Raw genomic sequence first — 23,008 nt, forward strand, 5'->3', positions numbered from 1 at the left:
GAGTGAAACTGACCAATTAATTCATATGGGGAAAATTTCCATATGTTTAGTATCTGCCAAGCATTATGCTAGGTGCTGGAGGGAAAAGAGCACAACAATTGCATGGTTTCTCTCCTCAGGAAACTCAGAGTCTAGTTAGTCTCCTTAATAGTTCCAGTTAGGATTCTAGCTCAAAAAAATGTGGTTTTCTCTCCACGTCTCTGTTCTACTGCTCATTTCCCCGTTTCAAATAAGACCTATATATACACATACACATATATGTAATATCTTAAATATTTAAATTTTAATGATAACATTACAACTACTTTTTGCATAGTTCTTCATAGTTATGAATTTTAGTAGTTTAGCCGAATCTCACAACACCCTCATACAGCAATTCCCTACTATCACCCTCCCCCTTTCACATATGAGGACACAGTCCAAGACGGGAAGTGACTAATCTGCCTGAGGTTATGCCCCTTACAATTTTTGAAACTGGAAACTAAGTCCAGGATGTCTTACTCCTCATTGTGTTCCTAATTCACACACAGTAGGTAAGTTACATTAAACTGTTTGACTTCGAAATGTTATTGCAATAAGCCTATGACATTTAAAAAATCTACCTAACTGCATTGGTATTTGATACTAATGAATCATTTTTGTTAGGCTGTTGCCTGGTACACTCCTATTCACTGGAAGCAAGCGTGGGAGAAATTAGAGACTGACATTGAATTTGACAGACGCTCAGTAGTAAGTCCAACATCTCGAAGACACATGTTTAGTTGGCCAGCAGCTATAACTACAACTAAAGAAAAACAAGATAAATGTAATAAAGATAATTCAAAATGTCAGATGGAGCAAGTTAAAGTTTTTCTTAAAAGGTAAAATTTACTTGGCTTTTTTTTTTTTTAATTGAGTCCTTCCCACAATTAGTAACTGAAGAAGTAGGAATGACTAGGTGACAAACAGATATATGATGAATAGGTAATTCAAATTAGAAAATCCTACTTCAAATAGGACCGTATTTTTTGTGTTTTATGAAAAACAGAGCAAGCAGTGTTGTTGTCATGGGACAGTAGAGGCTGGTGACTTCCACTAGGCAATATCAACACCCCGCTGGCCATTTCACTTCTTAGTGACACTGCTGTTAGAGGCAGGGCTGTGGAGAAGTGAAGAGAGAAAATTACCACCTTGTCTTTAGCAGTGCTTAGGTGGAGGAAGAGGTGCATCATCTAGAAATTTCATCTTAGATCAAGAGCTGGCTTGCGGCGTAAAGTGCAGAATTTATGTCACACTTATCTAGGCAAATACTTCTGATGTTGACAAAAGTGCTGCTCAAAAGTCAAGAAAAGCCATATTCTCTGGTCTTAAACATGCTTTCACTTTTATTGAACCTTCATTGCTAATTCCACTATATAAGATACATTTTGGGTTCACTTTTGGCTTACTTTTTTTTTTTCTTAACAGAGAAATTGAAAACCCACCAAGCCCCTTTCCCAATAGCAGCCCTTGGTGCCACAGTCCCAGTGCCCCTGCACACCCCTACAGTCCTCTGATTGAAACTTGCAGTACGTGCGTGGTTGGAAGCAGCTTAGACAGACAGCCAAGGCCTCAGTCATCCAGGCCTGATCCAGCCCAGGTAAGTCAAAGGGATACTCAATCCAGTGGAGAGTTAAGGGATTTGAGGGGGGGTGTGTGTGGTGAGGGAGGACAAGAGAGTAGGAGGGAGTGAGGGAGGGAGATCTGGTGAAAGAGGTTAAGTGGTTAAATTCTCTAAGAACTAAAAGCTATTCATATCTTCAAATATAGATGGCTTCTAAAGCAAATATCTGAAATCATTCACTTACATTTGCTTTAGCATAGTGTCTTCTACTTTTCTTGGTAAGTATCTGTGGAATGAATCAATGAATCAAAAGAATAGTGTGGCAAGCAAGAGTACATAGGATCCTTGAAGTTTGGTCAAAAGTACATCAAAAACTAATTATGTACTATACAGTGGCTAAATGAACATAATTTTTAAAAAGTACATTTGTTTTTTATTAGGCAGGAAAAACTGTCCCTACAAAGTTATGCTGTCCTTAAAGATAAATCCATCTTTTCCCAACACATTCTAATTTAATCCCAAATTCTTACTCTTTTTCAACAAGAAGTTTCTTATTTAAGTCATCTAAGGTTCTCAGAGTTGTGTTGTTAAGCCAGGATCTGTGAATGGATTTCAGGAAGTCCCTAAACTGCTGTTCTGGGTACATAAATGTGTACGAAATGTGTACCTATACGCTGCTTCCTGGGAAAAGAGTTCATGAGGTTCATCAGGTGCCCCCCAAATGTTTATAAGATACTAATTAAAACACAGTGTGAGATTCTAAGCGTAGAGAAAGTCTGTTTCATACAGGTACTATATCCTGTTCAAGCTATAATGATTTGCAAACTTTTATTTAGTAGAGGGATGCTTTTTTAAATGACATCTTGGACAGACCCAATATATAGAACAGATATAAGCAAGCCTGTCCAAGTTGAAGGAAGGGTAGCAATTCTAACTCCTCACTACACCCTTTTTCCATCCTGTCTTTCCTTGCTTCATCCCTCCCTCCTTCCCTGTGACCTTTGAGGCACCTCTCTGGAATCATAAAATTCTATACCACAGTATGAAAACCACTGCGTAAGTAGACCAACACATAACTGGAGGTAGCACTCCCAAAATAGCAACTTTTAGAAGTGAAATGTTGAAAATGATGTAAAGTCCTGAATATATTCTATTTCATAAAATTAAATACCCTATATCTTTGTGCTCTAGTTTCTTCATCTGTCAAGTAAGAGATTTGGCCTGAAATTTAAAGAGTTCTTTCAGCAGTAATTTATATGTATAATCTTATGTATAATTCACACAGATACACACCTTTGGTACATTACAACTTAGATTTGAGACTCACAAGAGGTATGTGAATTGTTTGTCTTCATTTAATGATAGTTTTCACTATTTTACCCATTCTAAACAACAATTTCCCAAAGAAATTTGACTTCAAATTTTCTTTTCATTAATTTTTTTATTCAACTACAATTAACATCAAGTGTTATATTAGTTTCAGATGTGTAAAATAATTATTTAAGTATCTGTGCATTACTCAGTGCCCAACATGATAAATGTACTCATAATCCCCTTCAACTTTTTCATCCATCCCTCCCCCAACAACATCCCCCCGGCAACCAATAGTTGGTTCTCTAAATTTAAGAGTTTGTTTATGAACAGACACTACCCTAACGAAGACGTACAGATAGGCAGCATGAAAAGATGCTCAACCTCACTCATCATCAGGGAAATGCATATCAAAACCACAAAGAGATATCACTGCATGCCTGTCAGAATGTCTAAAATCAAAATTCAAGAAATAAGTGTTGGCAAGGATGTGAAGAAAAAGGAACAAAACAAATGAAAAAAGGGGAAAAGGACAAGCTGAGAAACAAACTCTTAACTATAGAGAACTAACAGATGGTTACCAGAGGGAAGTTGGATGGGGGGATGGGTGAAATTGGTAAAGGAGATTAAGACTACTTCTATCTTGATAAACACTGAGTAATATATTGAACTACTGAATCGCTATATTGTACTATATTGTACATCTGAAACTAATACCACACTGTATGTTAACTATACTAGTATTACAATAATTTTTTAAAGCTTCTTTTTGTCTCTTTTATTCTTTGTTCACATGTTTTATTTCTTAAATTGTACTTATGAATGAAATCATATATTTATCTTTCTCTGACAGACTTATTTCACTTAACATTATATCCTCTAGATACATCCATGTTGTTGCAAATGGTCAGATGTCATCCATTTTTAAGGTTGAATAATATTCCATTACACACACACACACACACACACACACACACACACACCACTTCTTTATTTAATCATCTATGGATGGACACTTGGGTTGCTTCCATATCTTGGCTACTGTAAAAATGCTGCAGTAAACATAGGGGTGCATATCTTTTTTAATTAGTTTTTTTCATTTTATTTGGGCAAATATCCAGTAGTGAAATTACTGGATCATATGGTAATTCTATTTTTGAGGAACTTCCACACTGTTTTCCACAGCAGCTGCACCAATTTGCATTCCCACCAACAGTGCACAAGTGTTCCTTTTTCTCCACATCTTCACCAACACTTGTTATTTTTTGTCTTTTTTATTTTAACCATTCTGACAGATGTGAGGTGATATTTCATTGTGGATTTGATTTTGCATTTCCCTGATAATGAGTGATGTTGAGCATCTTTTCATGTGTCTAATGGCCATCTGTATGTCTTCTTTGGAAAAATATCTATTCCGGTCCTCTGTCCATTTCTCAATTGGATTATTTGTTTCTTTGGTGTTCAATTGTATCAGTTCTTTTGTTGTTATTGTTGTTGTTGTTTGTATTTAAATTCCAGTTAGTTAACATACAGTGTAATATTAGTGTCATGTAGAATTTAGTGATTCATCACTTATTTATAACACCCAGTGCTCATCACAGCAAGTGCCCTCCTTAGTACCCAACACCCATTTAACTCATTCCCCTGACACCTCCCTTCCAATAACCATCAGTTTGTTCTCTATAGTTTAGGGTCCGTTTTCCAGTTTGCCTCTCTTTTTCCCCTTATGCTCATCTGTTTTGTTTCTTAAATTCCACATATGAATGAAATCACTTATTTCACTTAGCATTACATTCTCTAGCTCCATCCACATCTTTGCAAATGGTCAGATTTTATTATTTTTATGGCTGAGGAATATTCGATTGCATATATATACCACAACTTCTTTATCCATTCATCAGTCAATGGGCATTTGAGCTCTTTCCATCATTTGGCTATTGTTGATAATGCTGCTATAAACATCAGGGTGCATGTATCCCTTCAAATCAGTATTTTTGTATCCCTTGGTAAATACTCACTAGTGCAATTGTAGAATGTAGTGTAGTTCATTTTTAGCTTTGTGAGGAAACTCCATACTGTTTTCCAGAGTAGCTGCACAAGTTTGCATTCCCACCAACAGCGTCAGAGGATTCCCCTTTCTCCACATCCTTGCTAACACGTGTTGTTTTCTATGTAGTTAATTTTAGTCACTTTGGTGGGTGTGAGGTGATGTCTCATTGTAGTTTTGATTTGTATTCCTCTGATGCTGAGTGATGTTGAGCATCTTTTCATGTGTCTGCTGGCTATCTGTATGTCTTCTTTGGAAAAATATCTATTCATATCTTCTGCACATTTTTTTAACTGTATTGTTATTTTTTGGGTGTTGAGTTTTATAAGTTCTTATAGATTTTGGATACTAACCCTTTATCAGGTAAGTAGGGTGTTAAAGTCCTCTACTATGATTGTATCACTATCAGTTGCTTCCTTTATGTGTGTTATTAGCTGCTCTATGTATTTGACTGTTCTCATGTTGGTGTGTAAATATTTACAATTGTTATATCTTCTTGTCAGATTATTCCCTTTACAATTACATAGTGTCTTCCTTTGTCTGTTGTTATGGTCTTTGTTTTAAAGGCTATTTTTTCTGATATGTATTGCTCCCCCAGCTCTCTTTTCACCTCCATTTGCATAATAAATGCTTTTTCAATCCCTTCACTTTCAATCTGCATGTGTCTTTAAGGTCTGAAATGAGTCTCTTGTAGGCAGCATATAAATAGGACTTGCTTTTTATCCATACCATCACTCTATATAGTCTTTTGACTAGAGCATTTAGTCCATTTACATTCAGAGTAATTAGTGATAGGTATGTGTACTTATTGCCATTTTGTTATTTGTTTTATGGTTGTTTTGTAATTATCTCTTCCCTTCTCTATCTCTTCTCTCACATTTTTCTGTTTTTTTAGTGATATGCTTGGACTCCTTTCTCCTTATTTTTTCCATATCTATGAGTGGGTTTTGATTTGTGGTTACTATTAGGTTTATCTATAACATCTTATACATATAGCAGTTTATATTAAATTGATGGTGGCTTAATTTTCAACACATTCTTTACTCCTTCCCCTAACATATTTTAGGTATATAGTGTTATATTTTCCATCCTTTTATTTTGTTAATCCCTTATCTGATCTTTATAGATATACTTAATTTTACTGCTTTTGAGCTTTCTTTTGTGTTGCTCCCTGAGAAGGTTTTCTGGTGGTCAGGGCCTGTAGTTAGACCTGATATATAACCCCAGCCCACTGTGGGGATTCATTTGGAGTGGTTTTTCTCATTATCTTTCCCTCTCCAGTAAGAGTCACACTGCAGTAGTCCTGGTCCCTGCTGGGTCTTTTTGTACCACTTTGGATGGGCTCTAGCCAAGGGCATATTGGAGGAAGGAAGTCCACAGGAAAACATGGGGGTGAACTGATGTGCCGGCAAGGGTCATGCTGGTCTGCTGTGGGACGGCCCTTGCAGCCACCCAGGAAAACTGCCAAAGCTCACCAGGTTGAAGGGGATAGATTCGAAGAAGCTCAAAGGAACCTGACATGCAATGTTCCCAAGGTTGTCTCTGCTATGGTAGGAGACTGTTGGCCACTTTGGAGAACTCCTGCAGAGGCTGGGTGCATGGGCAGGTCCACAGAAGAGTGCAGGAGTGGGGTATGCTTTTAGCAAGTTAGCTGGAGAATGTTGGCACTGTACTCATTCCCACAAGCATCCATATATCTAGGCTGGGATACAGGGGAAGGAAATGGCACCCCCAGCTCTTTTGTTCTTGCAGTAATCTCCCAAAGATCCCTGCCTCTCCAGCACATGCTGAGATTAGCAAGTAAATCTCCTTGTATTATTCCAGGAATTTTTCAAACTATTGCTTCTATGCTGAAACTTAGCAAGGCTGCTTGTTATGCTGTCACTATAAGGGCAGCAACTCCACCCTCCCAGCTATCCTAGAGCTGAGCCACTGATTTTTTAAGTTCCAGGTATTAAGCCCCACTGATTATTAGGCCCTGTTGTTTTCAAAGCCAAATGTTATAGGGATTCATCTTCTCTGTGTGTGTTCCCTGTGCCTGAGGTGCCTGGTATGGGGTCTGGTCCTCTCCCCCTCTCTGCAATGGTGGCATCCCTCCCTTCCTGAGAAAGTCCTGTGGGTTTTTTTGGCTCCCAACCATGTCTCTGTCCTTCCTACCCTTTTATGATGTGGCCTCTTCTCTACATTTAGCTGTGGGGAGTTTGTTCTGCCAATCTTCAGGCTGTCTTCTTGAAATCTCCAGTGATGTAGGTGTTATCTAGTTGTATCTATGGGACGAGGTAAGCTTAGGATCCTCCTACTCTGCCATCTTCCTCAGAAGTCCTTTACCATTTTCTTATGTTATTAGATTGACTAGGTTCTCTGGTATATTATGGGATAGTTTCAGCGAGCATGATGGCCATCTTTGGCTTGTTTGTACTCTTAATGAGAATGCTTCTAAAGCAATAATAGCAGGATGTTTGCCAAAGTTACCTTTTATCACTTGATCTGCTGAGAATTAATCCCCATTGTAATTAGCAGAAACTTGGGGGAGTGTTCTGAACTTCTAAAATATATGGAAATTTTATCTAATATGATAGAAATCACAAAACGCACAAAGGCTGCAGTTAACTTAGTGCCTACACATTATGAAAGGATTTATAAGATGTGAAGTTCATTCTTCCACACTGAATGTTCACAACAAACTAAAACACACACAGACACACAAAAACACTTATAAAAAGAAAGTACTTTTGATAATTATAGAGTTATGAAAGAGGGTTTCATCATAGCCCCCTACAAAAAAAAAAAAAAAAAAAAGGCCAAAAATTGTGACTAGACTCTCCTGAAGAGTCCTTTCAGCTATCCTACCAAGTGTGAGAGGGCATCCGCTGGCCTGCCCTTCCATGAACAACCAAATCTCTTGCCATAATTGCTCTCATTTTCTCTGTTAGAAGCACACTTACCCCCATAACTTCAGACATCACCCCAACTTTTATCAAAAGGTTGTCAATATATGGTCTCCCATCTTAAGAGAAATCTGATGACAGATATTAAAACATTTCCATCTCATTGTAAGTCCCATTGTTATTCCCACTTCACAGAAAAAGAAAGTTAGTAATAAGTTAGAAAATTTTCCTTCTTTGAAATTTTTTTAATGCTATAAAATACAGAAAGTTGCAAAAGACACTCCTCTGTCTACTCCCCCAACTGAAAAGGTTAATAAAAAAAAAAGAAGAAGAAGAAGAAGCAGAATCCCCCTGTAGTCCCTTCTATGGTCCTTGTCTCCTCCCCCTCTCCCTGAAGCATGAACTTGGGTGTTGATGGTGGTGGTGGCATTTTGTATTGTGTTGTTGTTCAGCTCAAATCTAACCTGAAGTTCTGAAATTTTTCCACTCTGAACTGTTGAAGCTCAGAAAATTTATCCATAACTTTTAATATATCTTCCAAACCTAGAACATATCATTCCTTTTAGTATGAATACATATTCAAGATATGTTATCAACAAATTTAAACTATTTCTTGACCTTAACAGAAGAATTGAAGGAACGCTGAACAAAAGAAAGAGGGAGAGAACATAGACAACTATGCAAAACATTTTTTTTAAAGATTTTATTTATTTATTTAACAGGCAGAGATCACAAGTAGGCAGAGAGGCAGACAGAAAGAGAGGAGGAAGCAGGCTCCCTGCAGAGCAGAGAGCCTGATGTGGGGCTTGATCCCAGGACCCTGGAATCATGACCTGAGCTGAAGGCAGAGGCTTTAACACACTGAGCCACCCAGCTGCCCCTGCAAAACATTTTCTACCATAAACAATTTATTCAAAAATGACTGAGTGCCTATAATATATCACAGTGCTAAATGGGAGAGACACAAAAACAAATAAGGCATCTTCTTTCTAGGGAGAAAAACAACTAGCAAAGCAACAAAAGTAGTAGGATAATGACTTTCAAATATCTTTGACCATAAACCACAGGAAGAAATATGGTCTATATGATTATTCAATATACATATACATGTGTACATATGTAACTGAAACAAAAGTTTCAAGAGGCAATACTTAATTTTTGAACTGTCTGTATTTCCTACTCTTTCTATTTCATTTTAAGTACCTGTCATGACCCTCTAACTTTATTTCATAACCAATAAATGGGACAGGATCTGCTCTTTGAAAAACATTGTTTTAGAAACATTTATAAGGTGACATGAGAGCAATTGAAAAGGCAACTCAGAGGAGAGGTATTTGAACTATGATATTGAAGGATGAATAGAAGTTATTCAGGTTGAAAAGAAAGTGGACAAAGCATTCTGAATAAAAGAAACAGCATATTTTAAAAGCATATGGAGATAAAAATAAACTCTGTGTGTCTAGAGAACAGTGAGAAATTGTATCCAACTGAAATATATGTTGAGATGTTAGTCTGGAAAGTTTGGTGGGTACTAAATTTTAAAGGTCTTTGCACACCATTATGTGAAAGAGTTAGACTGTATCAGGTAGCTAGGAGGAGACACTGATGGTTTATAAGCAGGTATCTCATATAGATAAATCTATTTTTGAAAAAGAACTTTAAAAACAATATGGGAAAATGAAATGGAGTAAGAAAGATTCTAAAATCTGTGCCTTTAGCCCAACCCTCTATTCTGAATTCCTGAATCATGAGGCCAATTGCCTATAATTTCTTAGATGACCCCATGAGTATCTCATTCCTAATATTTACAAAATTTATCTTATCATCATCACTCCCTCAAACTCCGTCATTCCACATTTGCTCTATATCTCAGCAAATGCCATTCAGAAATCCTAGGACCTGAGAATCTTTCTCTATTCCTTTCCTTTTCTCAACTCCCACCTATAATTAATCACAAAATCTTGTTTATTTATCTTAAACAATCTCTTCATTTCCTTGCTTAAATGTTTTCATTTTTTCTCCCATTATCCTCATGATGAAGTTCAAACCCATGAAATTTTTTGTGTAGCTTGTAGCCTACCTCATTAAACATTCATCTTGTATTCTATACCTCAACTGTCTTGAAGTTCTTTTAATTCCTCCAGCATACCATAACTACCTCTAGGCCTTCACATGGTCTGTCACCCATTTCTTCACATGGATAAATCTTAATCATTCTTAACATTTCCACTTATATGTCACTACCTCCAAAGAGTCCATCTTCTAGCCTCCACCAAATGAGTTTTTTGTTCCTGATATGTATTCTCTTAACATCCTATACTTCCCCTATCATATAAAGCACTTATTGCACTCTATTAAAAATTTTCTCTATCCCTGGACTATATGCTCTGAAGGGATAGAAATAGCTTTTACACTGCTCACCTTTTTGTCTCCTGCACTAAACTCAGTGCATGACCCATAATAGTTGTTTAATAAATGTTTGCTGAAGGTCAGATGGAAAAGGAGATACTGAAAGTTTTTAAGCAAGCATCTCATAGAGTTAGATACATATTTTAGAGAAAATTTTGGAAGCAATGCTGAAAATTTTGTGGAGTAGAAAGTATTCCAAAATTTAGGAAGAGAAGGGAAGGCAAAGGAAGGAAAGTAAAAACAAAGCAGGTTATAAAAAGAGATTAGGAACAAGTAGTTCTAATAAAGCTATAATTTGTGTTCCACAAGGAAAAGAAGAGAAAGATTTGGGCATAAGTAATATGTAAAGAAATAATGACAAAAATTGTCAAAAAATTGATGAAAGACACCAAGTCACAAAACCAAGAAAAGCAAATCCCAAGCAACACAAAGCCAAAGGGAACACCACCAATGTATATTATAGTAAAACTTCATAAAACCAAATAACAGAAGTCAGAAGATGATGGAATGATATCTTCAAGGTGCTAGATGCTAAAAGAACCACTAACCTAGAATTCTATGCCTATCAAAAATACACTTCAGAAAGTGAAGGTAAAATAAAGGCATTTCCAGGCAAACAGAACTAAGAGAATTCACCAACAGCAAACCCACAGTAAGGAAATACTGATAGAAGTACTCCCTAGAAGAAAAAAAGCAATCCTAGAAGGCATAGATAGAGAGTTAAGAAGAAATGAAGAAAAATAAAGAGTCAAACAACATGAATGAGTATTCACTATACAAACAATGCCAGTATGTTCTTGTAGAGACTAAAATTTATATAGAATTTAAGTACATGACAACTGTGTTAGTTTCCCAGGACTAATGTAACAAAGTACCACAAATTTAGTGGCTTAAAACAACAGAAATATATTATCTCACAATTCTAGAGACCAGAAGTCTAAAGTCAAGGTATTGGTAAAGGCTATACTGTCTAAATGCTCTAGAGGATTATCCTTCCTTCCCTCTTAGCTGACAAACCTTGGTGTTCCTTGGCTTCTAGATACATCATTCCAAACTCACCTCCATTTTTTAATGACCTTTTCTCCTACATACCTGTGTCTGTATTTCCCCCTTCTTATAAAGACACTAATCATTAAAAGGATACTAATCTAGTATGACCTCATCTTACTTCACTATATTTGCAAGGACCCTATTTCTAAACAAGGTCACATGCACAGGTTCCAGGGGTTAGGACTTCAACACGTCTTTCTGGGGGACACAATTTAACCCATAACAATAGCAATAACACATAAGTTGGGAGGGGAGTAATTGGAGATAAAGTGCTCTAAATTACATGTTGTGTTGAATAAGTTGTAAAAGTTACAGTTTATATTAGTCTTTAGTAAATCAAGGATGCATGTTTTTTAATCTAAAGTAGACACCAAAAGAATAGTTTAAGAATGTCATGCTTATGATCTGATATACATCATAGTTTCATTATCATTCATCATATACTCTAATTTCCAATGTGATATCTTCTTTGACACATGGATTATTGGGGGGTAATATATCACAAAGTGGGTTTATTTCAAGAATGCAAGGTTGGTTTGAGCTTTGAAAATTAATCAAGTAAACTTATCATTTTAACTGAAAAAAGAGAAAAATTAAACAACCATCTCAAAAATATAGAAAAAGCATTTGATAAAATTCAGTACCCACCTATGAAGGAGAACCTTAGAGAATTAGGCCTAGGAAGAATTTTCTTAATCTGACAAGTGTCATGTACAAAACTCCTAAAGCAAATTTGAAGTTAAAGAAGTTTCCTCCTTGAGATCCAGATAAAGACAAGAATTTTCTTTATGACAACTTTTATTCAACATTACACTAGAAGTCTGAGTACAATAAGGCAAAAAAAATAAATAAATAAGATACACAAATATCCTATTACCCTATATCCAGGAATTACATATGCCTAACAAATATATACATATGTATAACAAAAAAAGATAAATATAATAATGATCATAACAGCTGCATTTGTAATAGCCAAGAGCTAAAAAGCAATCCGATTATTCATTGACAATATGATGGATAAATAATGATACATTGATACAATCCCATAAGCAATGAAAGTGGATGAACTACCTGCTACATGAATTAACATCGATGAATCTCACAAACATAATATTGGGCAAAAAATGTCTGGCAAAAAAGGAATATATGTTGTATGATTCTATTTATATAAAATTCAAAAACATACAAAATTAAACCATTGTGTTAAAGATCACAGTAGTTATCTCTCAGAGGAGAAGGGAAGTAGTAAATGGAAGTTGCACAAAACTGCATTTCAAATACTAATAATACTCCACTTCTTAATCTGAATAGTGTTTATATGTATCACTGTTTTCTCATTATTTTCATCACATTGTGCAATTATGACTTGTGAACTTCTCTGAATGTATGTTATATTTAAATAAGAGTATGTTATACTTAGATAAAATTCTTCTTTTTAAAAACGTGATGACCACAAGAAAGGAAAATTAGAAAGGAAAGTAAACACAGTTATAACAATAAGCACTGACAGCCTATACCTTGACAAGGGAGGAGAAAGAAAATCTTTAAAAATAGATTAATGAACTCAAAGTGAGTATTAATAACACAAAATTTATTTAGTATAGGAGGAAAAATAGTCTTACCTGAAATAAGTCTAAGCCTATCATTATATTGGTATGTATAGGGAATTAATTTCAATATAATTGGTCATAGCTTAGTTATTTCCAGGAATAGCTTTGGCAAAGATGGTTAATTACTGCCACTAGACCATGTTCCTTCAGATACAAGATGAACAGGTCCAGGGAAGGGTAGACTATGGCCACCAAGAATAAAGAATAAATTTTTTTTAATTTTTTATAAACATATAATGTATTATTAGCCCCAGGGGTACAGGTCTGTGAATCACCAGGTTTACACACTTCACAACACTCACCATAGCACATACCCTCCCCAATGTCCTCCTGGCCACCCTCAGTTTGTTTTGTGACATTAAGAGTCCCTTATGGTTTGTCTCCCTCCTGAGCCCATCTTGTTTCATTTATTCTTTTCCTACCCCCCAGACCCCCCACGTTGCATCTCCACTTCCTCATATCAGGGAGATAATATGATAGTTGTCTTTCTCTGACTGATTTTTTTCGCTAAGCAGAATACCCTCTAGTTCTATCCACGTAGCAGCAAATGGCAAGATTTCATTTCTTTTGATGGTTGCATAGTATTCCATTATATATATATATATATATATATATATATATATATATATATATATGTATGTATATATCACATCTTCTTTATCCATTCATCTGTTGATAGACATCTAGGTTCTTTCCATAGTTTGGCTATTGTGGACATTGCTGCTATAAACATTCAGGTGCACGTACTTCTTCAGATCACTACATTTGTATCTTTAGGGTAAATACCCAGTAGTGCAATTGCTGGGTCGTAAGGTAGCTCTATTTTCAACTTTTTAAAGAACCTCCATGCTGTTTTCCAGAGTGGTTGCACCAGCTTGCATTCCCACCAACAGTGTAGGAGGGTTCCCCTTTCTCCACATCCTCGCCAACATCTGTCATTTCCTGACTTGTTAATTTTGGCCATTCTGACTGGTGTGAGGTGGTATCTCATTGTGGTTTTGATTTGCATTTCCCTGATGCTGAGTGATGTGGAGCATTTTTTCATGTGTCTGTTGGCCATCTGGATGTCTTCTTTGCAGAAATGTCTGTTCATGTCCTCTGCCCATTTCCTGATTGGATTATTTGTTCTTTGGGTGTTGAGTTTGCTAAGCTCTTTGTAGATTTTGGATACTAGCCCTTTATCTGATATGTCATTTGCAAATATCTTCTCCCATTCTGTCAGTTGTCTTTTGATTTTGTTAACTGTTTCCTTTGCTGTGCAAAAGCTTTTGATCTTGATGAACTCCCAATAGTTCATTTTTGCTCTTGCTTCCCTTGCCTTTGGTGACGTTCCTAGAAAGAAGTTGCTGTGGCTGAGGTCAAAGAGGTTGTTGCCTGTGCTCTCCTCAAGGATTTTAATGGATTCCTTTCTCACACTGAGGTCCTTCATCCATTTTGAGTCTATTTTCGTGTATGGTGTAAGGAAATGGTCCACTTTCATTTTTCTGCATGTGGCTGTCCAATTTTCCCACCACCATTTGTTGAAGAGGCTGTCTTTTTTCCATTGGACATTCTTTCCTGCTTTGTGGAAGATTAGTTGACCATAGAGTTGAGGGTCTATTTCTGGGCTCTCTATTCTGTTGCATTGATCTATGTGTCTGTTTTTGTGCCAGTACCATACTGTCTTGATGATGACAGCTTTGCCTTTTTAACCCAGCCTCTGCCGCAGCTAGAAAGCACCCATGTGTCGACATTCTGTAGAGCAGAATGTGAACAGAAATTATGTATACAACATCTGGATTGTGCCCTTGGAGTTGTACTTACCTGTCTCCTCTGTGCCATAATAACTGGTTGCAGCTGCCATCTTGCAAATCAGAGATAAAACTGTGTGTTGAATGTCAGGATGGAAAAGCCACATTAAATGCCCTTTATCAGCACATCTCCAAACTAAATGAAAGAGAAATAATTTTGTTTAAGTCAGTTTTAAGTTTTTTCTAAACCAGATGGCCCACACCATATCACTACCATTTAGTTTCACTTAAACTATTGGTTGGAACACACAAAAGTCACAGCTAGAAAAGACAATTAAGTACATTTAAATATAGAATGAATATTAGATATTGACAAATCATTTTTCTTTCCTTAGGTTGCTAATTGTGTTGTTTGTGTTGTGGTTATATTGGTCCTTCTTAGATTCATACAGAAATCTTACTTTTCAATGGTTTGGCAATATAAGCATGAATAAATAAATAATGCAAATATGGCAAAATATTAACTATTGAATCTAGGTGATAGATATATGGATTTGGTTGTATTTTGCTTTCATGTTTTCTTTATACTTCAAATTTTTGACAATAAAAATTTGAAGAAAGTCAATAAGAAAGACATCTGATAGAATGTGGTGTGCCCTTGGAGCTATTAGCGCACAGAGGCAAGACCTGAGTGCTGCACAAAGGACGTGCTCTTAGGAAGGCTAACCTTTGACAAAGCAGACGTGTTTGCATCGTGTTGCCACTGTTCCTCCTAGGTCTAGAGAGAATTCGCTTTCTTCCTGCTGAAGTTAGTTTACAGATTGTGGACAACTTTGTCAGTCTTCTGTAATTCAAGTTAAATGGCAGGAAGTAAAGTGAAGGTAGTATCCAACCAACATTATTTTAAGCTGACAGTGTGTGTGTGCTGTTTAATGTATTTTATTTTCATGCTATCTGATACACTTTACCTATCATCTGTGGTCCATATTGCACCCTTTAGTGGGATTCATTTTAATTGTACACTCTACAGCTGCTACTGTCTTCCATACAAATGTTATAATAATAATAATAATAATAATAACAATAACAATAATAATAATGTTCCCTTGTTTCTGAAGGCTGCAGAGACACACAATAAAAGTTTATCTGTTATAAACAAATGGAACCAGATCTTAGATAACATGCAAGAATTAAACTTTTAAAACCTTACTACTGTAAGCTTAATACATCTTAAGATCACATTTATGGAATTTAACTTTAGTTGGACTGTGGCCAAGTACTCATTACAGTCCAATAGGTCTGGCTTATCTGTGCTGGGGTCAAGGTATTTTTTTCCATAGGACACGTTTCCAATCCATAACAATGACAAAAGGAAAAAACTATAAGTTTGAGGGGCACCTGGGTGGCTCATTGGGTTAAAGCCTCTGCCTTTGGCTCAGGTCGTGATCCCAGGGTCCTGGGATCAACCCCCCCCATCGGGCTCTCTGCTTGGCGGAGAGCCGGCTTCCCGCCCCCCCCCCCGCCCCAGCCCCCGCCCTCGCCTGCCTCTCTGCCTACTTGTGATCTCTGTCTGCCAAATAAATAAATAAATAAATATTTTTAAAAAAATATATATATATATAAAAGTTTGAAATAAATTGTCTTTAAGTATCCTTCATGTAAGTACTTTGTTCTCTTTATTGATGTTTATACCTGTGTTGCAGTATTTACATTTATCAGATTATAAATTTGGAAAGTCGAATGTCACATCTCCGTAATTTTTACCTTACTTATATGTACATATGTATATGTGTGTGTTTGTGTGTGAGTGTGTATGACAGTACTAATCAATAATATAATTAGAAATTGTATGAACCGATATATAGGGGGGAATCTGACTATCCTTTAGAATCTTTTAGAATAGAAAAGGGCAATTATGTGAACCTCTTATAATCAGACTGAGTAGAAAATAGTTGAAGGAACACTGAAAACTGTCAAGAGTTTCTGTCCATTTTTTGTTATCAAAATAATAGCACCAAAATATCAGGAACTTTTTTATAAAGGAAAATTATATCATGTATTCCAGGGTAATGATTTTTCTCTACTGTAGCTTGCTTTCAGAAAATTTAAATTGTAACATCACCATATTCCTACAAGACTTTTTTCTATAAAATAGATAATTAAAACCATTTACATGTCTGTTCTTATAGGTGAAATGGAAGTTTTTTTTAATGACCATACAAAGAATTCCAAGATATTAGCCCTAATAATGGAATAATTGAGTAATTTCATGACTAGATCTCTTGTTTCAAAACAATTCAACATTACAAAACAGAAGTATTTTAATTTATCTTTACTTAAGAACAATTATAGTCTCATTTGTGGAAATATATGTCATTAATAAACCATTTCTTCACACAAGTAAGCAATACTATTTCAGGAAGTCAGAGTATTCTAAGATTTAAGTTACCAGGGCTGAATGCATCAGGATTAAATCACCACTAAGAAATTGCCATCACCCAACAAAATGGAAACAAACACCACTGCTATTGACAATTCTGTCATTAAATTTCAAGAAATAATGGGTGGGAATGTTCTTATTGTCTTATAAATGTTTTTAGCTCTGAAATCCAGTATTTGGGGGGCACCTGGGTGGCTCAGTCTGTTAAGCACCTGACTCTTGGTTTTGGCAAGGGTCCTGATCTTGGGTGGAGACCCACGTGGGGCTCTACACTCAGCAGGGAATCTGCTTGAGATTCTCTCTCTCTCCCTCTACCCTCTCTCTCTCAGATAAATAACTAAATCTTTTTTAAAAATAAAATACAGTACTTTGCTTCCTGAAGAACAAGCTTCCAGGGTGCGATGCAAAGGCCTCCATCCTCAGTTTGGAAGGACATTCAGAAAACAGTTATAAGGTTTGCTTCATGACAACACATTGTGCCAGAAGATGAGAAGTGATGAGCTAGATTCTTATTATATCTGAGCCACTGTCTCTAGTATGGAAAATATCTCAGAAGCCTATTTATACTCCAGGTCCATAACTTACTATTCAGAAAGTTTACAGTGTGATGAGCCAAATATCACGCTGACTCATTGGATTCAGAAACCTATTAGTGACAAAGAGAATCAGTGTGTTTAAACCAGAAACACCCTGCAATTTTGTTCGTCTTTCTTTCAGATCACATCTTCACATCCAGCCTCTGGATATTATTTCTTTGTAATCAAATACTGGCAATGTAACTTGATAATTCTTCTGCACTTTCAGAGAAACAGAAAGGGTTAGGTATGACTGAGTCGCTTTTCCTGTAGTTGTTTTTTCCAGAGGAGCTTATGATTGTCTGCACCTAGAATATTATTTTGCCTTCTTATCTTTTATTTTAAAAGGGAGAAAACCCCATCTCATTTCTGGGCTAGAAGTCATTTGTATTTCACATTATTTGACTGAGCAGTATTTCAATTTGATACTCTAGTTTTCTGTGTAGAAATTATATTTAAATAAAGTGACTTTCAATCCCTGCCTAAGCATACAGGAGTGAGGGAGGTCACCATATCTGTCACCTCATTCATCACCAGGGTGAAGGTGACTAGACTGGCAGGCTAAGCATCTGCTTCTAGAAGTCCACACACCATCTCATGCATCCTTCGTGATGTCTCCCTTCACTAACTGCTTCATCTTTATGGCAGCTGTAATGTAGAAAATAGAGAAGTTAAGGGATTTTAAAGACTGGTAAAATTACCCTGCAGCCTCGGTTTTTAAATATATGTATTTTAGATTGATATTTCTTCTCTCAAAGTTTTGATTAATTATGTCGTGAAATATAGGTTTCTTTTAGAAATGATGCACTGAAAAGTTGAACTTAATAGTCAAATATTACTTATCAAGTGGTTTTTAAACCCCTTGTTTAAAGCTACCGTTAAATAAATGTCCTTAAACCTTAGACATCTCCTTCAAATGAAAGAAAGTTATTTTGTTCATAGTCTATCTCAGGATTTGTTTTAATGTGAAAAACTCAATGTTTGGAATATTGGATTCTCAATCTCTCTTCTTTGGGGGGGATTCACAGGGACCAAGAAAAATATGACATCTGAGTTACAAAAGCAAGTAGACAATCGACTCAACTTTTTTAAAGGTAAGCAACAGTATTGCAAATTTGCCTTCTCTGCTGAAAAATAAGAAGACTAAAATAATTTCCACATATATCTTTCAGAGTCATCAGTACATGGATTGTTCTCATATGTTCTGTAGTCATTAATTTTCTATTAAATATTTATGTTGCTTTTGGATCCATCAGCTTTTGTCTTCCCTTGGTGTATGATAAACTGTCCAAGAATGGGAAAGAAAGAAATACCACATCTTTACTTTTTGCCCTATATCCTCATGCTATCCTTTTGGTGGATAAGTAAGAGCAATTAGACTCCAGAGTCTAATTGAGTCAAATGCCCAAAAACTATTCTGCAACTATACCAATACATTTTAGTTTTTATGAGCAACACATTATTAACAGTTTAACAGAAATTATTCCAGTTAAAGAGACTGCAGATGCTCTGCCATTGTGTATCTCTTACATGGCAATGAAAGGGAGAATTAGGAAATCTGACCTCTGCTACTCAGTTGATAAATGACCCGCATCATTTAACCAGTCACTTCCTACATTACTTCATCTGCTTCATGGTATTAACATCTAAGTGACTGAGGAAGATCTCAATGGCTTTCTGTTTCATTAGTGGTTGTGTTCACACTATTCCCCAAAGAGCTGATGACACAGTGATTTTTTTGGTCAAGGATTCCTTTTGTTTACTATCCTTCTCTAGTTTACATCCTTCGTTGCCCTAGTCCATAACTGATCTATTTACGTGTTTTCTTACTCTTTTTCCTGAGTAGGCTTTAGGTTTATTCCTTGGTTAAGAATAAAGCTATAGCCACCTGATCCCTAACTTGTTAATGTGCTAGACTCCACTGGCAGAAATGACTTAATTTTACCACTTCAGACACACTGTTGGCTTTTCATGGTACCCCTTACTTCTGTGTACCAACCTTGAAGTTTTCCTTAGATTGCCCATTTGTCCCAATTTCTTTCAGTTTGTCCCTCCCTAGATTTTCCCTAATCCTCATCTTCTACTTTTCTGAATGTCACCTACTGTTAAAGTCCACTCTTTATATTTGTCGTATCATTACCCTTGAGCTTCCAACTTTGTAAAAATGTGATGGCCACAGACTCCCTGTTCTTCTGAGAAGCTTTCTTCTTAAACATTTCCTATAGGACATTGGGAATGTAAAGAGATTTTATTCAACCACATCATTTTACAGCAAAAGAAACTGAAGTCTGTAGAGACAAGTTAACCAAAATTTACCTCATAATCAACCACAGAGCCAAAATGAAATCTAAGGTCTTTCAACTGTAAAGAACTGGAGAATCCAGCTGTAGTCCCACTGATGTAATTCCTGCTCTCAGAGGTCTACCTTCACTGGGACGCATTTCCTCCGGGTAGGATAACCATGAGCAGAGTGTAGTCGAAGTGCAAAGAAGGGGATCTGCAATCCACCCCAGACACTGGCAGCCAGCACTTCTACAATTCAATTACCTTTCATTTCTGTAGCCAGGAAGAAATTATACTGGAAAGGGGACATGTTATTATATATAAAAACAGGGAATTTTTTGTTGTTGTGTTTGGTTGGAAAAAAAATGTTTTGAATCCTCTCATTGGATATTGGATAACATAATTTTGGCAAAGCTTTTTAGCTTTAGCTTTTGTTTGTCTTCTTCGATTATAATTTTGCTTAATTTCCATGGTCACAAATTTGTTCATTGATTCCCCTCTGTAGGAGATTCTTTGGTAGGTTTGATTTTTTTTTTTTTTAACCCACCCTGTTTCCCTGTTTTGAAAAGTTCCAGATGGCTTAAGATGCCTTACTTCTGTCTTCTCAGAGCCTCCACCCCCATCTGGTGGTATATTTAGGGTTGACCATCAATGTGGCCTCAGAATATTTCTGAAGACTTTATTGGGAACAAAATTTTATCTGTCAGTGAATAACTTTTATATGGTAGTCAGCTCTGAGTCTAGCATGTCCACTCATGGAAAATTGTTCAGAAACTAAGTCATCTTTTAGTTCTCTTTTATATTCATGACCTTTCCTTGGTGATTTATAATACTATACACTCATATAGCATTTCATGATTTTCACATTATCTTGTTTAAGCCTATGAAGTAGGTAAGGCTGATATTATCTCCCTTTTATGGTTGAAAACACTTCAGCTCAGAGAGATTCAGTGATTTGCCTAAAGTTACTTAGATAGTAAGTGACAGAGCTAAGACTAGAGTCCTAGCAAGCCAGCATTAAGATTGTCTTTGTCTTGGGGTGCCTGCGTGGCTCTATTGGTAAAGTGTCTGACTCATGATTTCAGCTCAGGTCATGATCTCAGGGTTGGGAGGTTGAGCCCCATGTCAGGCTCTGTGCTAGGGGCACGGAGCCTGCTTAGGATTCTGTCTCTCCCTCTTCTTCTGCCCCTCACCCACCCCAATATTATCTTTGTATTATTGCCCACCAACTTGTCTCAAAGGAAAAATAACACATATTAAGAAGTAGGAATAGAAAAGAGACATTTTTATTCACAATAAAAGGAGTTGGCTATCATGAAAATCTCGACTGCTCCATACAACAAAAAAGATGCAGGTCTTATTTCCAAAACTGCTAATTTAACAGAGTGCTAATTATTGGTACAAACAGCAAAGTAAAGTCATTCTCAGGGCTCTTTGACTGCTAATCACATCTCTGTGCTACAACTGATTAAAACCACGCAGTTTTACTTGGAGTCACAGTTCTCAAATGTTCTTGCTCAGTACTTTGCAAGGATTGTGTGGGAGTTTTACTGTATGACTAACGGGCAGTGTAGGTGGGTGATGCCACAGAAGCCACCAAAAAAAAAAAAGAAATTTCCGTGAGTTAGAGTTAGAGAACTCTGGAAAGGCCAGGCAATTTTCTTGTGTCTGCTACCTGCCCTAGGAACTCTCAGACTTGCTAAGAGACATGGAAGAATCTAGGATAGAGAATAGAGAGGGAAGTAGGATTTGTTAGCTATCACCACACTGTCCTCAAGAGTATCCGATTGCTTAGGACCTGGGAAGAAAGCACCAAAACTCCAAACACAAGATATTAAACTCATAATTGGTCAAAGTGCTTATACCTAAGAGGCATTCCTAACAGAGTGCTGGTGATAAAGTCCTTCCGTGTACAAAGCTGTGTTCACACATCACTTAGGGTTCTGAATGGCCCAAACTGGACAACTCAAACATGAGGTGTCCTTCTAGTCCTCCAAGGAGCCTTCTTTGGGACCCTGACGAGAACCTCCCATAACAATTTCTCCTGTTTAATACTCTAATATGAAACCTTGCTAAAGAAGCTTGAAAGTCTAATGGTTAAATTTTCTGGTGTCAAATTTTTTTATCTATATTTTGCTATATATTCCTGCCATTTATTTATTAATATATTTCTCCTCTCAGCCCTCAAAGTGCTATGTTTCCAAAATTCATCAGTTGAAATTTTATGACTATTGTTTCCCCCAACATCCTTCCTTCAAAGTTTGTCAGCCACACTGTTCTCTCTCTCCCCAGCCTAACCTCACAGTGTCACAATTAGGTTGTAAGGGAGGAGTAAAAAAAAAAAAAAAAAAAAACACCTGCAATCTAGACTCTCTGCCATGTGAGATCAGAGGTATTCCAGAGTTTAAAGAAAACTAGATGCCTGTGCAAAGGTCTCCAGTTCCATTTCTGTAAAGGAAGCGTAGAACATAAACACCTCAGACTGCAAGGTCTCCTGCTAAGATCCCTGAAGAAGACTCAAGCAGTTGCACACAAAGAGAAAGGAAACAATCCTCTTTTTATTACATTTCTATGTGTATTACCTGGTACGTTTTAAATCCAGGGAACATCTTAGACATTTAATGGAAAAGATAGTTAGGTACTGTTCAAGTACCATCAAGAAGGAAATGAAGGGCATGGACATTTCAAAATGGGCCATTAGACTGGTTGCTTCAGAACAATTTTGATCTTCATATTTAAGACCAGAAGTAAACAATATCCACGACCAGCTAATGAAATAGCTATTCTGCTTAACAATCAAAGAGCCCTCTACATCCTAAAACATCATTAAAACTGTAACCTAAACAAGCACACATGTTGCAGAGTTGATTTAGAAAAGAGAAAAAAATGAATAGTCCTTTCATCTTGGCAAAGGCTGAGGTATCACCGAGTAATTTCCTCCCTATTATTGTCCTTCACCCATGATTATGTTCATGATCTGCTATTTTCCTGCTATAATCTTAATTTAAGATTAAAACAAAGGAAAAATTCTAAACATCTCAACTTTATATTCTATAATGATCTCAGCATATTTACAGTCC

The 23,008-nt window shown here is 36.4% G+C and overlaps 1 protein-coding gene across 1 annotated transcript in view; it reads left to right on the forward strand.

The window, feature by feature from the left end:
- The window catches only part of LMNTD1 (lamin tail domain containing 1), a gene marked incomplete at both ends in the record, with an annotated part of 132,814 nt that overhangs the window by 35,447 nt on the left and 74,359 nt on the right, over positions 1–23,008 (forward strand). Inside the window, 2 exons of the mRNA XM_080810238.1 lie at positions 646–860; positions 1,447–1,618. Of these exons, the coding sequence (XP_080666364.1) occupies positions 646–860; positions 1,447–1,618 (387 nt within the window). The remainder of the gene's footprint in view (positions 1–645; positions 861–1,446; positions 1,619–23,008) is intronic.

The sequence above is a fragment of the Martes martes genome (assembly GCF_963455335.1).
Source record: "Martes martes genome assembly, chromosome: 8".
In the NCBI taxonomy this organism is placed as follows: Eukaryota; Metazoa; Chordata; class Mammalia; order Carnivora; family Mustelidae; genus Martes; species Martes martes.